Source organism: Python bivittatus, unplaced genomic scaffold (assembly GCF_059951505.1).
Source record: "Python bivittatus isolate LINGU-HERP-01145 unplaced genomic scaffold, Pbiv_v1 ctg000700_np1212, whole genome shotgun sequence".
NCBI classification, from domain to species: domain Eukaryota; kingdom Metazoa; phylum Chordata; class Lepidosauria; order Squamata; family Pythonidae; genus Python; species Python bivittatus.
The window spans coordinates 38,396,285-38,412,975 of NW_028277098.1; the positions used below are offsets into that span (position 1 = coordinate 38,396,285).

General features: G+C 38.5%; 1 protein-coding gene across 2 annotated transcripts in view; it reads right to left on the reverse strand.

Moving 5' to 3' along the window:
* CACHD1 (cache domain containing 1) overlaps positions 1-16,691 on the reverse strand; it is a 121,465-nt gene that overhangs the window by 8,376 nt on the left and 96,398 nt on the right. Inside the window, exons 17-26 of one of the 2 annotated variants that reach the window (XM_088153633.1) lie at positions 10,975-11,097; positions 8,453-8,552; positions 7,639-7,755; positions 5,958-6,118; positions 4,408-4,494; positions 4,123-4,239; positions 3,488-3,639; positions 2,832-2,993; positions 1,625-1,702; positions 619-720 (exon numbers count right to left, since the gene is read on the reverse strand). In XM_088153633.1, the coding sequence (XP_088009759.1) occupies positions 619-720; positions 1,625-1,702; positions 2,832-2,993; positions 3,488-3,639; positions 4,123-4,239; positions 4,408-4,494; positions 5,958-6,118; positions 7,639-7,755; positions 8,453-8,552; positions 10,975-11,097 (1,199 nt within the window). The remainder of the gene's footprint in view (positions 1-618; positions 721-1,624; positions 1,703-2,831; positions 2,994-3,487; positions 3,640-4,122; positions 4,240-4,407; positions 4,495-5,957; positions 6,119-7,638; positions 7,756-8,452; positions 8,553-10,974; positions 11,098-16,691) is intronic. The other variant, XM_088153634.1, reaches the window with a different exon arrangement.

Genomic DNA, 16,691 nt, shown 5'->3' on the forward strand with positions numbered 1-16,691 from the left:
TGTGGCAAAAATCATAGTTAGTGACGGAGGAAATGTCACAAAAGCCCAAATCCTATTTCTTTAATCATTTTATTTTTATGTTAACCAAAGGAGAACTGTGTTTGCAGTAATTCTATGCATCACAAATCTTCTTATGAATCATAATGCATACCAGTAAACCAAGAAGACATTCAACCTTTTAAAATTTAACCCAGGCTTGATTTAACCTAGCAACAAGAAATAAACTCTTGGTACTCTTGGCTTAAAAGTAAACACTGTTTTATATAAAAAAGAAAAGAAAGAAATCATGTTATTTCTTATCGAATAACCCAAAGTTAATGGTATAAGTATTAAAATACATTTCAAATTGACCATAGGAGGAAAAGAGAGGATATAATTTCTGTAATACTTTACTTTTTGTAAGGGTGCAGATTCATATAACAGTGTTGATGCATCAGTGACTAAGATGCTAAGTGGAGAGTGAAACAAAAATAGCTTCAAAGCTGGCAAAGTGCCTTGCTCTGGAATGGAAAGCATCAAATTTGTTTTAAGTGAAAAACAGCACTGGGATTGCTTTCTTAGAAAATGTGTTGTATTGCCAAGTAGCACATGCAAGATGAGTGAGCTCTGTGATCTTACCGTGATCACTTTCTGTTCCTGATCGTCCCCAATAACGGCGTCTACGCTCAGGACTGTGTGCGTGCCGTTCAATAACTGCTGCTATAAACCGAGTGTTACTGACTACAGTGAGCAGAAGAAAGAAAAAAAGAAAAAAAGGATAACCCCATATACTCATCAAGCAGTTCACTTTTAAGACATTATAAAATAGCTTTTTATTACATTGTTGTCAAATTCCAAAACTGGTCAACCTTCTAAACCATAGTATTAAAGAATAATAACTGGTTTTGATTCCCAGACTGCACTGTAAATTATTGAGAATCAATCTGATAACAAACTGCATCTAGAACTCTCTTTAAAGTGTATTAAAATACAATACTTTTGCAAAACTGCAGGATGTGTTAGTGGTAGTTAAAACCTGGTAAGGAAAACATAGGAACATATATAGAATGACAGCTGTGGATTCCATCTGCTACATTTTCATATAGTTTTCAAACCAGTCGTTTATTCGCAAGGGGTGGGTGGGTGGATCTTACTTAACACAGGACATTACATGGTTCTTGAAAGCAAAATGAGGAAATCAGCAACTCAAGGCAACTAGATTTCATGAATTGTCATCTAAGAATTGACTAAGCCTGGAAGGCAAGTGTATGTTCTATAGCATATTTGGTCTATAGAAGAAAATATTAAGATAGCAAGTGGTGGAGCAAAATAACGGACACAGGGATAAAGCCCTGCTCATAAATCACTGAGGTAGGAACTCAGTGAATTGGGTGTGAGCAAGTCAATAATTTTTTATAGTTATGTTCAGTCTGTAGAAAGGCAGCAATGTATAGCCTCCCTTCAAAATTCCTGTCAGAATGACTGGGGCCAAAACTGTAAAGCACTTTGCCCTCTTGAAATGATTACAGAGGTGAATAATGCTACATGTTTGTAGTAGGAAAGGCTGCAGGAAAAAAAATGCACGCAGCCTCTCCCCACATTTTCCTGCCCAACTCCAACCAGAATGGGATTGCTAAATACTCACTGATTCCTCTGTCTTCATGACTGTCCTCATCCCTTTCATCTCTCTCATTCTCCAGGTTGGACATGCGGACTGACATTTCTACACACCGTTACAAACAGAAAAATGCAACTATTAAAGAGAAAGAAGTTGCATTAGCCTGTAAGAGTGCAATGTTTTGGAAATGGCCCTGGGTTGCCCCTTTTCGAAAGACAAGGTAGCAGAGGCCTAGAAACCGTATAGCAAGCTATTTGAATATTTTAGTTGAGGCTAAGGCATGAAGCTGTTAGCTTCTCTACCTCTCTCTGTCTCCCTTTTTTGAGCCAGCAATATAAATGTACCACTTAACTGTAAAATATACATGACTCGGCAATATTCATAAAATTTTGTGAAATAGCAGCTCTGGAGTCCTTGATGCTCTCTGAGCCTGGTTGGGTGCTTGCAGACGTTTCATTATCCAACCAGGTAACATCATCAGTGCATAACCAGTGCAATAACCAAGTTCAGAGAGCACCAAGGACTCCACAGTTCAACCCTGAGCTACATATATTCTCTTCTATGGGAAATAATACCTCTTTTAGAAATGTTGGAAAGTGATGGCCACGATTAAACATTTTTCCTTCCACTTACAGCAACACTTTCAGAACTCCTGTCTGTATTTCCCAATTACTTGTACAACATCAATTAATGTTTTTATGGAACTACATAGATCAATGCTAGAAAACGGTTAGAATTATAATCAGCAGTAATGTGCTCTCTTCTGAGTTTTATTATTAAGAAGGCAAAATGCTAAACAGTGAACACTGCAATGTGTTTATATAAAAGGATATGCCTAGAAAATGTTATTTGGTCTTCTGTTCAACTGGAGTAAAACAATGGATTTAGAACTTTTTAAAAATCACTACAGGTGACAGTGAAGAAAGTGGCAGCATAAGACATGCACATCTACCCTGAAAAACTAAAAACTATGCATATCTGATATACCCTAGAATCAGCTGAAGGAATAAATATTTACAAGATTCTAGGAGAGACTTAATGAGGTCAGTGCAACTTTACCTTCTATATCCAGCAGAGGGCAGTGCTGCCTATTCTACATTACCAGACCAGTGTGAATCATACATATATTGTAGGACACATGCTTATAAATCAACTTGAGATCATCAGAAGGAGTGCACCAAATCAAACAGTCAGGGCCAGAAAACTCTATAAGCAAAACATTCACTTAGCTTACCTTGTGCTGCAAGCGGAGACATGTGCTGGTGACTTCTGCGGTGGATCTGGTGACGATAGGCATAGACGGCGAGAACCAACACCATTATGCATCCCATAATACCTCCTGCTACAGGACCAACTGGAGCACTTTTTATCATGTTCAAAGCTATCACCTCATCTCCTTTCATTTCAGAGGGAGAAAAAAAAATGAAAGGACTGTGAAAATCTCCTAAAGAAGTTCAAATCCTATCAGAATAATCCAGATGCTGCCCAAAGCCTAATTTTGGTGACAAAAACACTTCTAAGAGGAAATCACGCCAGTTTTCAAAACAAGACATGTGTCCCTTCCACTGCTCCGTGTGTCTATTCCACGCTCATGTATTCTTACATAAGAATATATTAAAAATTGTTATGAATATACAAAATTCCTATCCTGATCAACACCATAATGGCACTTCATTTACAGACTGTATGGGCTAGAAACATCTCTTATACAGGATTAGTCCAATATATTCTGCTTCTCCAGCCCAAATTCTCTTCTGATACAACGATGCTGGGCCACAGCTTCACACCACATGCTTCTTCCCTGATCCCCATAAAAACACAGTTGGGGTTGTTTATATAAATTATCCTGACCGTATCTCAATGTGTAAAAAGATCCAAAGCCATCCTTACCAATGGATCCCAAGTCATCCGCATAGGGGCTTTTGGCACCCACAATACCACCAAAGCAGTCTTTCTGAAGAGCACAATAGGATTTATCAAGGTGGGTCTTTCCATCACTATCCACCATGCACCACTCACAGTCTAAAACACCAAAACAATCTCTGCAAGAAAAGGCAGTGAAAATTTACTTGTTACAAGATTAACAAACTTGAGACAAACACATTTGTGAAGTCAGTCTTAAAGTTTCCCAGGTTAAAGATCTTCTTTTCTTGAAAGTGGAACAAGACAATTTCTATTCTTGCTACCATTGCTATCCTGATTAAAATTTGAGACCCCGAGCGAGTTTCCATACTGTCCATCCAAGAATCCCCAAAGGAATTATTGTCTAGATCTCTTCAGGCTCTAGGTTAGGGCAAGCCGCTCTAATTTAATTTCCTCACTGTTGTACAGATCATTTTAAATGCTTTGTAACTTTCAGTGGGTAGAATCTGAAGCTGCAATGAAGAGGTGCAGTAAGTTTACTAGGTTAAATAAAGATAAATATAAATTCAACTGATTTTATGATAGTTTTTAAAAAAATTCTATATGCAGTTAAAAATACCTTCCTTGTTGATTCCTTTAAGGGGAAAAACAATGTAACTTACCCACTCTCCATTCTTTGATTACACTGTGTATTGATACACTGAGGAAGAGCATCCTGTAGGCTGGGATCCACAGCAGTAAAAGTTAGAGGTTCCTGATGGACTTCACAACTAGGGTTCCTAAAATTTGGAAAACAGTATGCAAAAATTAGATTTCCAAAATGCATTAAATGGTTATGTTACTTTATTATCTGAATGATTACCCTTAAAACATTGTAATTGTCCATCTAACAGCATAAACAATATATGTTAATGTAAAATTATTAATAAGTTGTTAGCTATACATACCTGCTTTCTGCATTGGTAAGGTTGCCCGTACATTCATTGACTTCTAAAGGACACTCACAAGGGCATTCACATTCATTCTGTTCCATTCTTCAGGAAGAAAATAAAGAATAAATATTTATTATCTCTCACTGCCTTTTTTAACTCCCTGTATGCTTTGCATGCTGGGCTACAAAACAACTTTAGCATCAAAGAGGACCTTCTATACTAATGAGTTTACAAAGATGCCTTATAATATATTCCCTTTTTTCAGTGTTGTTTAAGTTATATTGAGCTTATTACTAATGCAATTGCTGGAAATATATGTAAAGAGTCCTTTCCATATTTTACAAAGATTTCAAAATCCAAAATGATATCACCACAAAACACACAAAGAAGCCATAAGGACTATAACTCTCTCTCCTCTATCGCTCAGTAATACGGTAAAGTCATGCAAAGTAGCATGTAACTACTACAATTAGTAGTCATTAGTAGCCTCATTTTCAACAAATGTGGAAAATCCTCCTTAATACCTCAAGCAGGTGGTGGCAGCAAAATCCAGAGTTTAACTTAGCATTATCCACAATCAGTCATCATTCAGCTTCAGTGGATGTTGCTGGGTTTCGGTATAAAAGAAGGTGGAAATTCTCTGCATCCTGTTTCTTCTCACCAGGCCTGTTTTCATCATGGGCTTTTTAACTTTTTAACATTAAGCAACTCTAAAAGTAAAGTCTTTTCCATTCTTTTTTCTCTGCAACTCATTTTTGACACATGATGACCAAGGCTCACTGAAGTAGTACCCAGATATCTAGTACCACAGATTATAGATCATCTAGCCACAGTATATGAAGCATTTCCACTATACTGAGGGAAATGCATAAAGCTTCATCCTGAACCAGACTTAACCTGTACAGATTTAAACCAGACTAACTGAATTCACCCACTAGTTTATTCACTCAAAGATAATATATAGACCGAAAGCATCTCTAGCAGAGGTAGGCAGGAACTCCTCATGTGCTGACTGACAGGCTGTACTCCAGATTGTAAGAAATGTAAACCAGTAGTAAAGGAGAAGACATGGCTTCTGCTACACACAGCTGAGCCTTGCTCCAGAGAAGTGCAGCTCTAGCTTGGTGATCCAACAGTTACCTGACAAGCAGGTGAGGTTACATGATATACCTGCTCCTTCAATATTATAAAAGGGAGTACAGCCCTGTCTTCTAAGGCAGCTGCAGCAAAAAAGAAACCAGTCTGTTAACTATACAACAGCATATAGTCTGGAAGAAAGCGGGAGAATCTGCTGGATTTTGCAAATCAAATGTTTGGATGTCAAAATGACCAGGTATAGCTAGGAATGTTTTGGCTCTTCCTTACACAGAATATTGAGAAGTACACTACACAGTAAATAAACAATGTGCCTATGCATTTTGTAATAAGACTTAATATGCCTAGGAGTCACATGCTGTCACATTCAGCTACTATAAACCAAATGCACATTATCTGAGGCCCTGCCATCCCTCCATTTTAAACAAGTACAATCCAATCATCATGCCTCATTTCAAATGTTCTCTTACCTGTGACAGTTCAGACAGAGCCTGTCTACCATACTACAGGCACAGAAGGCAAGTGAGTCACAGGTTTCATTTACTATTCCAACAAAGGCATTGGTTCCAGGTATTCTTGTCAGCTTGTATTTAGAACAGTGGCTACCGTGCACAAGATTTGTCAGATCACCCTAGGGGGGAAGGAAAACGTATCAGGCATGTGGCAGAAAACATGCTTCCCAGTGAAGTGAATTGTTCTTGTTACCGCAAATATTATCTGCTAGACTATGGGCCTAGAGTGTCCCACTAAATGAATTCTCATCAACAGGACATCCAAATATTTTAACATACAGATTAGCCCAACCAGATAAAAACACAAATAAACTGTATGGAATAAATTGTTCTGACTAAAGCAATGTAAAGTCACTGGATGCCATATAGTTTTCTATGGGTGAGCAAACATGGAATATACATCTGTTATCTTACCTTTTGAAAACAACCTTTGTAAATCAAGAAAAAATCATGAGGCCCTATCATCACCTGGCTAGCAAGCTTCTGATTCAAAGAATAATGCTGAAATAACAATAATCTATTATGTAGTTCCTCCCACCTCTCCCAGTCATTAGAGAAGGAAGAATTAGATTCAGTAGCTGGGATACACTTCATTTCAGATGGAAACACAAATACTCACTTATGTTAACCTTGTTCATTAATGCACTCAAATCATAATACTATAATTACAGTGTCCCATGCTCCATTTCAGACATGTATCCAAGCACTCTGTTGGATCCCTGCAAAGGCTCATCTGATCCAGCACCCTGTTCTCCACAGTGGTCAACCCCTTGAGATGTTGACATAAGGTCTACAGCACCCTCCTGCTGCTGTTTTCTTGCAACAGGTTATTAGGAAAAGGTGCCTCTGATCCTGAAGTCTGCATGTAATCATCATAAGTAACTAGCACTTCTTTTCATTTCAGGTTAGAAAGTCCTCAGTGCCTTTTCTCATACAGAAACCATACCTGCCCTCTGATATTTTTAGATCCCATGCATTTCATTTTTTCTAGTTTTGCAACAGCCTTTGAAATGCAATCAGAACAACTGTGCACAATATTTTAAAAGCGGTTCCACCACAGATTCATATAGCTAATGATATCACATTTGCCGTAGGATACTACCTAAAGTATCAAATCTATGGTTTGCTCTGCACAGCTAAAGTAGTAACCTTTAGAACAACTTAATGCCACTTTCACAACTGAATGCCCTCTACATGAGTTTCATATTACCAGTCAGGTAGGCTATTATATGGAATGACATCATCAGATACAGTTTCCATGTTCCCAAAGGTGCATGGAAAGCATGCAGATGCATAACATTCTCAGGAACTTATACTGAGAACTACTGTTTTGGCAATATCCCTGTAGTGAAGAAAACATGTGTTTCAGCACTGAAGCTGCGGAGCCAGTGCAAATCAAAATTCACTGTAATTTGCTGATTGCATTTTTTAAAATTTTGGTCACAAAATTTTAGCAGCCTGCCTAAAAGTTCACCCATAACACCTAAGCATTTAAGATATCTACATAAACTGCTCCATGATCTACCAGACCACTGCTGCAAAATAGGTTGGCATACTGTGTCTAATACAAGCTAAACAATGTCCTATTCAGATATAAGCAGTTTAATGACTGGGTTATAGTAAATGAAAACAAACGTACCATCAGACTAGTATTAAATTTATAAAATCTCTGGACAGTTCTGTCACTGAAACTGTTACACAAATTTTTCTTCACAAAGTTTGGATGATTTAGGATATCATTTGCCACCAGAGGTTCCTATAAATAAAACATATAAGAATGTTAGCAGTTTCATAGTTTTACAAAGTATCAACAGTGTATGTCTCTTGTTAAATTAACAGTTATATCTGTATGCAGGTAGTCACTGGGTTACAATGGAAATTGAGACCAGAATTTCTGTCGCTAAGCAATGTGGTCAGAAAGCGCAACATCACGTGACTGCATCACTTAGCGACAGCAATCCCGGTAATCCCGGTTGCTGTCATAACCCCAGGACCACACGAGTCAAGTGGGAGGAGGCAGGGTGGTGGATGCCTGGGTGCCACGGGGGGCAGGGGGCACTGTGGGCAAGTGCTCCAGAGTGTGGGCGGGTGCTGTGGGGGGGTGGGAGGTACTGCAGGCAGGCACTATGGAAAGCGGGCAGGTGAAAAAGCGTCAGGAGCAACTTCCAACTTCCTGCTGGCTTCCCCATTCACTTTGCTTGTGGGAAGCTGGTAGGGTACATCGGAAATCACAATCACGTAACTGCAGCTTGTTGCAATGTCATAATTGCAAGCTGGGCACCGAGCACCTGGATTGCAATCACGAGGCTGCAGGGATGCTGCGACAGCTACAACTTCACAGACTGGTCACAAGTCCCCCTCATTCAGGGCCGTTGTAATTTTAAACAATTGCTGGACGAGTGGTCATAACTCGAGGACTACCTGTACATCAAAACATCATGATGCAGCCAAACCTTGTGTGTAATGTGTTGTTGTTCTACTGGAGCATGGCCTTTAGGATCAATAAGAGTTGGATGTGCCACAAGATATCCTCTATCTTCCATAATAAAGCACCTATCAAAAAGCAAACAGTAAAAGAAATCACAGATCAGAATACCTGTGTTCTTAGGCAGCAGGGTATATCTATAGTTTGCCAAACAAGTGTGTGTGTGTGTGTGTGCGCAAAAGGACATATATGTTTGTTTACTTATTTATTCATTCCATTTGGATGCCACCCAACTCCAACCAACTCTGGATGGCTCACAACAGCAGAATAACATAGGAACAACAAAATACAAAAAATAACCAGAGAAAGTCATTAGGGATATTAGGGATACATAAAAGGTTGCAAGTTCTAAACTTCTCAAGCTTAAAACAACTTTTCCAAATGTTCCAAATTTAAAACAAACATATTGTTTTGTTCTGAACTAAAACAAAACAGGGCCAATTTAAGCAGTAGAGCTTTGTGCATTTCAAGAGTCCTAAGATTGGCTTCTTATGAACTTAAGCTTTTTTAGAAGGCAATTTGTAAAATGCAGCGCACTGCCAAATTACGCTTGGGCTTTTCTTTCCTTTTCTTTTTTTTTTTTTACTCTTGCAGCCAAGGCTAGTTTCAACATGAAAAAAGTAGACACTACACTCATGCATTTGGAAGAAAGTTCTCCCAGCTCTACAGCCATACAGAAATATTATTTGAGGGAGGGGAGCTGTTGTTGTTCATTGGCTATATTAAACTTACTTTTAGCTGGATTAAGTGTTGTTTCATATTCCAATAGTTCCCTGTAGTGGAAATACTCAAGATATTTTGGGGTCTTGTTCTACTGGAACATACATCACTTGAGGTTTTTCAAATTTTATTCAGACAGAAGGTTCAGAATGGGGCTGCTTTTCACTAAGCTTGAAGCAAAATACTACTAAAGCATATGTAAATTATAGAATCTGGTGCCAAGCAAAAAAGGAATTTTCCAGCATGAGTTTCCAAGATTGACCCTCCAAGAGGAACTAAAGCTACCATAAAACCGTATTGACCAGGTTTCCAAGTAGCCTAGGAAGATATTAGTTTCAGTTGGGGTGAAAGTAGCTGAGAAGTCCAGTAATCACATCAACCCATCTTTTTGTCCAGTTACTAGTGAGTGTGGTATCACCAAAGTAGCCTCTGTCCCACAGCTAGGCCTAAAACCATACTGAAATGTATTGAAATGTTTTACTTTATCCAAAAACACCAGTGGTGAGATGAGTTACATCCTAAAATGTGTTAACTTTTCATTATCTTTAATTGAGGATGAAGGATAGGGGCAGAATCTTCTTTCTTTTTTCTATCAATTACCGGGCAACCGTAACTCATATAATTGTGGGAAAGATACAGAAAAGGTCTTTGTATCCTTTTTATGTTCCACAGTTTCATCAATAAAGCTGCAGTCTTATATACACTTATCCCAGAAACCAATGGTTAGTATTTCTAAGTAGAGCTGCACTGTAAGCATAATTTTGGGGTGTTTCGGAGGTTGGGGTTGAAGGGGGAAAGGGGAGCAGTTTGCTTCTCAAAGGTCTCTTGTTCCCATTTCTAATCTTACTTTGCAAAACAAAAAAATCATGCCATGATCAACAGCACAATCTTGAAGTGGCTGTGCTTAGAAAGACAGCAAATAGCCTGCAGGCTACCCCTCCCTACAGTATAGGTGCTTCTGGAGCACAAGAGATATAGTGCTTCATGTTCTTTCATTCTAGCTTTCTCTGCTAGATATTGCATTCTCCCTTTTTTTTTACTATCTGTCTTGTCTTCAGCAACTATTTCTTCTCATTGCTCAATCTAGTGCTGTGCTCCTAGAGACCAGATTTCCTTTCCTCCAGCTTGTTCTGAAGCTTAAGAATCAGATGACTGTCGGACAGAAGCAAGGAGCAGGCAACGTAGGTAATATGCCTATGGACAATAGGCTGGTGCAGAAGGAACTCTGACAGCGGTTAACGCTGATCATTTAATGCACTGAAGCAGGAGGAAAAGAGCCAGTCTCAGGTTGCCAGACTGGAAACCAAGCAATTCTTCAGATCTGAATAAGCATTACAGGTCATCCTGACATCATCAGTTTTTGTTCATTTATGCACGTAATTCTTCACTACTTAAGGCGTTTCCCCATGCTTTCATTCTCATGCAATATTCAATTTAGTCTTCCAGTTTTATATACCTATTAAATATACACCTTAATATATTCCATAAATCAAATAACCTCTTGGATTAGGAAAGCAAATATCATTGTGAACTAGTTAATTTCTAAATTGCATTGCAACCTATTGCCTTCTTGACACTAATTAAAAGACCTTCTTTCAGAGTTTAGATTTTTACTATTTTAATTCTTCTTCTAACCTAAAATTTCTCTCAGACGTAATGACTTTAAACTGTAATGTAGTGAATTGAAAAAAGTGGGTGTGTGTGAGTGTGCGTGTATGAAATTGTAAAGTAAGTATAACATTAAAGCAAAGAGACGGTATATAATCTTACCTTATTTTATTGCCTCCATCTTGGTTGCAAACTGGTAACAGGTCCATCAGTACTTTGTAGAAATATCTCAAAGTAAAATCAATGCCCATTACAGCAACAGAATGGCCAGAAGACATCTGTGAGCTACGAGCATAAGAAGCACAGGTAGATCTTTGAGAATTAAGAAATAGCCAAAATGCTGCTTATTTTGTGTCCACAGAATCATGAATTTAGATCAGTAAGGAATCTGCTCCCTGACTTCACAAATTATAGCCTATTAACCTTGGACTTTCACAAACAACAGGAGCAAGCATTCATAGCTTTATCTCAGCAGATTCTCCTTCAGGGAACAAAACAAACAAAAACATCAGAAACAGCTTTGTATGTGTCTACGTATGTGTACACGTGTCTGTATTTCCTGCCTTCTGCTGCATACCATTCCAAGTGGCAACCGATACAAAGCCAAAGCAATAAAATAAAATAAGGGAAAACCAAGAACAAGAAGAAAAAGTAATTGCATAAAAACAATATAGTAAAAAGCAGGCCAATACAACAGATGAGAGTCCTGCAATGCTTTGAATTTCCTGTAGAAGAGGTGCTTCAGAATATATAGCAGCAGGAACAATCAGCTTCTGTGGCTCATTAAAGCCTCTGTGTCTTTTTTCAGAATTATGTGGCTGCTGCAGGGAGGCTTTCACTGCAACTGCATGATGCCAAAAAAAGATGCAGCTGCTTTAAAGAGTTTTGGTCTGGTGCTGTAGTTGCCCTCCTATGCACTGTATTCTGAAACACCTCTTCCAAATCAAATCTGAAACAGTGCACAGTCCTACAATTGATAGCATACTTATATCAGCAGTAAGTAAATAGAAAGCTTTTAAGAAATCCATAAAAGGCCTCCAGGGATGATGCCAACCTTTGAAGCAGAGAATTCATCAATTTGGCTGCAGTGGTAACCAGTAGCTAATTTCACATGACAATCTAAGCCACCAATCTGTTTAAATGTATCTTCAATTAACTGGTTAATACATCATACTAGACTGTAAGCCTTAACATATTGTGGTAGTTTACCAACCATGTTATGCTAAGCCAAAATCAAACAAATAGCTTAGTGGGATGTGTGAATGCATATTTTTTTCATTAGAAATTATCATAGGATTCAACTGATGTGTCAGGATGGGAAAATAGTGAATTAATCAACTGATATGAAATAGTATTTGGCAGGGTGTCTTCACTTTTATTTCCTTCTTTCCAATCATATCAGAAAATATTACCTACATGAAAGAATCATGAGATATGTCACTAATTTTCTTTAAAACTGAATTAAAGTTTCACTTGGCCAAATATTTCTCAAGTCAATCAAGGTAACCCTTTTAGGATTAGTGAGGCCTGTCCTAATGCAAATTAGAATTTTACACCTCTCATCTCTTGAGCCTTATACATTAACAATACATCAGCATGTTGAGCAGAATACTGTTTTAATTTATCTTTTAATTGTTTTAATTTGTGCACTATATTTCTTAATCTGAACCAAATTCCCGGCCAACTTACTAGCACAGATAGGAAATGTCCAACTCACAGATTACCTAATGTGAATAAAAGGAAGACAGGACAAGACAAGGAAAGTTCTGATATAGTTCTAGGAATTCTCAGGAAACTATATAAGCATGTACTTTCCAGAACGTTTGCTACAGCTAAGTGAAGAGGTATGCAGGGGAAAAAGCAAAGCACATTTAATTTAATGGAAAACCCTGGTAAAAGAGGTTAAAGTTAAAAGACAAACCCAACCTTTGTATCTACCAGACTATCAGAATCCAACAGGAAAAGCAGTACCATAACACTTTTTTAAAAACTGCATTTTATCCGGTATTCCCTGCCGATGCCAGAACTCTCATCTCTCAGAAAACCTTGTTTTTCAGCATCCCTTATACTTTTGTATGAATAACTAGACACGTGAGAAGTAAAATACAATCTGTTTATAGCATTTTTTTAATCTGAAACCTGATCTTTGCCAAACCTTATAAAAATATAACACAACTGCTCTGTCAAAGTTGTAAGGGCAACTGACTTTTGCTTTTCTGAAATTGGTACTGGTCTTCATTAAAATATAATGATGCTAGATAAACTTTAAAAAAAAGAAGAGCTGAAATGTACACAAAAAACAAAGCCATAAGTAGAATCCCTGGGCTCATCACAGCCTTGAGGTCCCCCACAGCATTCTATCAGCTACAGAAATATAGCTTATATTCTACCTTATGTGGGTAGATGCTGTTTAAAGAATCAGATTCTTTTCAGCTTGTGGGGAACTGCCTGGCCTTCAGACCTTCTGCCTATTAAAATTCTTCACAGCTTTTCACTTCCTCCCATCATGAGAGAGGGAATATGAATTCCCTGCAAAGATACTAAAATTCCAAGTAGCTGAAAGGTCAAAAGCTTTGGTTTAGGAATGAATATGGACACCTAATTGCCCATCAAATTGGTCAGGAAATTTGGATTTAAACCTGAAATCAGCTTATATTCAAATGTTCCTTTAGGGGATAAAATTTGGCTGGTGGATAAAAGTATCTTTTCTGAAAAGATAATTGTATCAGGATTGCCTTGTCAAAGGGTTTTTTACTTTGCGGTAGAGATTAAGGATCCATGCAGGAATGTGAAAGGTAGGTCCTTTTCTGGCAAAAAAATCTAGTTTTTATATGTTACCCCAGAATGCTGTAACACAAATCTGATGCAGTATTATGCATCCAGTGTTCTCTCCTAAGCTACCTGGGGCGGGGGGGAACAAGTTGTAATTGAAACTTAAAGGAAATAAAACAGCAATATAGACAGAAGCATCCCTAAATCAGTGGGAAATAGTTATCCCAAGCAGAAACCTTTACAATCTTTATATAAGGCATACCTGAAATATAAAATGAATAACACACAAGAGACACACACACAGCGTAGCCAAAAATCCCGAGGAGTCTAGTAGCCCCTTTTCAGACTAACACATTTTATCAAAGGCATAAGCTTTTGTGATGCATCTGATGAAGTGAGCTGTAGCTCATGAAAGCTTAGGACTTTTGATAAAATGTGTTAGTCTGAACAGGGGCTATCAGACTCCTCCTGATTTTTGGCTACGTGGGCTAACAGGGCTCTCCTCCTATAACGTATATTCTCTGTGTGTGTGAGTATGTGTGAGTGTGTGTGTGTTTTCATCAACCATCGGTGGCATAGATTCCCACCAATTTAGCCTGTTTCTGAATTTGGATGACATGCATACCACACACAATTTCACTTTGTTGTGCATTCTGAGCCTCTCCTCCTTCCCACTGCCCCACCCACGGACAAAAGTCTATGGTAGAACATTTATCAAATTGGAGCCCAGGCAGAGAGTGGAAGCACAATAACCAAAGATTCTAGGAACTGAAGACTAGTTTATATATTCTTTTATTCTAGGTTCTCTGTATCATTATAGTGCTATTTTGTTTTTGTTTTTTTAATTAGGTAGGCTTTACATTGTATTTTTTCTCTATAAGCCACCATATTATTTAATTACAGTGGCACAGAAATATGTTAGATAAATGAATAAATTCCCTGCAGTGGGAGAAACACTTTCCTAAGGCCATTTTTATATGGCATCATTTTCATTCCCCAATCCTTCCAAGCATTTTGAAGCCACCCTTGTGATTATCTTCATTCCCACCAACTTCAGAAGATCAAGGATGGCATGGGAAATTTTGAGCCACACAGTTCCCTCCAGCCAACTAACAGAATAATGCAAAAACCATCATCAATCAGTATCCCATCCCCTGAGCTATAGCAGCCCCCAAGTAACAAAAATTCTCTAACAGAAAGGATAAATATTAAATTGCTAGTCTCCATTTTCAGTGCATTCAATGTGCATTTGTCTGACTGCCTGGCAAGAAATCTGAGTTGCTGTTACACAGAACAAGCTGCTTGCTCACTAAATGTCATTCTTCCTGCATACAAATTTCGACTGAAACAATGCTAGTTGTTTCAGAATTCCTAGTGACAATGCTAGGAATTCAAACCATACAGTTTTTTCGTAATGTGAAATTGAGTAGAAACTATCAGAAGATTAAAACCTGGACCCCTATAAAATTGCCTAGGCAAGCTACTAGAGTTCAGGCAATGGGAGGAGTGATGAGACCATTCCCATGAGACCCACCTCCAAACCCCATGAATCTCCAGCACTGCTAGTATTACCAGAAGGAGATGCCCCAGGAAGGCATCATAGGAACACAGAAGTACAATATCCATGGTGATTGGCATAAATGCCATGTGTGGAAGGCTCTTAGGATTCATCCCATTTCAACTGTATCTAACAAATCAGCCTTTCTCAACTTGTGTCAGTCTTACGAGGTAGTACAGACAAGAAGCATGCCCAGATGAACTAATTCTACTTTATTGTTAGGTTATATTAACAGAATCTTGCAAATCTGAAAGTACATCTCTCCCCCCGCCCTCACCTTTACAGTCCAAGAAACTAAGGAGGATCCCTTCTAAGACATTTGCCGTACCCACATTCCTGCTGCGGGCTTATCCGACCATTCTCTTGGCTGCAGCTCTTCCTCGTCTTCCAAGATCATTCCCACATACCATTACATTTTGCTACCCCCAGATGTGATTGATTATTCCCACTTAACATTTTTATATTTTCATGAATAAGACTCCCTACCCACCCAACTACTAAACTAGGCACATCATGACAATCTAATCAAGCCATAGCCATACACAAGCCCAACAATTTAAACTGGAGGCACAGGTCCTTAAAGATACTGGGCATACGTTCTGTATACTGAAACTTAAAAGATGCAGGAGTAGCAACAGCAGCTGTGAATAAATGATAATATCTTGCCCAGACGTGGAGGTCTGTTGATACCCATATTTTACTCCATAGCTCAAGATTGCATATTGTTGCCTTAGCAACTGACACATGAAAGGGCCATAAAAGACTGTCTTCGAAAGCCTATACTTGCATGTATTTACAACAATGTGCAGAAGGAAAAAAAAATCCACCCTCAGTCATCTGCTACTAGTATAGTACCTGTACCATTCTGATGAAAGTATATAGGAGTACACTGCTGAAGGCTTCTCTCCAATATGCTTGCAGATAATCACATTTTCACAATAAACCATTTAGGGCAAGAGCAACACTCCCTTTGAAATCCTCTGATTTTGGCATTTTGGCATTGAAATGCAGGAGACTGGAACCATGCCCTTTTTTGCATGCAAAGCCCAGATACAGACTTTTTTTCACACCCAGACAAAAGGCCCCTCCCTCTAACCTGAAATTTGCTTAAACATTCCAGATTCCACTTCACCAGCAATCACATCAGATGGACACCAAATTCCACACCTTCCACAAGAGCCAACAGTAGTTAAACATGGTACTAATTTTACTTATCCAAATGAAGTTCAGGGTGGCACACAGGAACAGGCCCAATTAGCCAATCTAGCCTCCAGATGTTTTGGACTATAACTCCTGTCGCTCTCAGCTATCGTACTCAAAGATCAGAGACTACAGGAGTATATAGTCTGAAAGATTTGGAAGGCTACAACTGTATGCTATATTTTCTGAAGATATCATATGCCAGCCCTCTAGTACCTAGTCCCCTCCAGAGGTGTTAGCACTACAGCTCCCAGAAATCCTGGCCAATCAAGTCAGAATCTGCAAGGGAGCAGTTTGGGAAAAATGATCGTATGAAATTCAACATTCCCAATCTTTCTGCTGCCTCCCA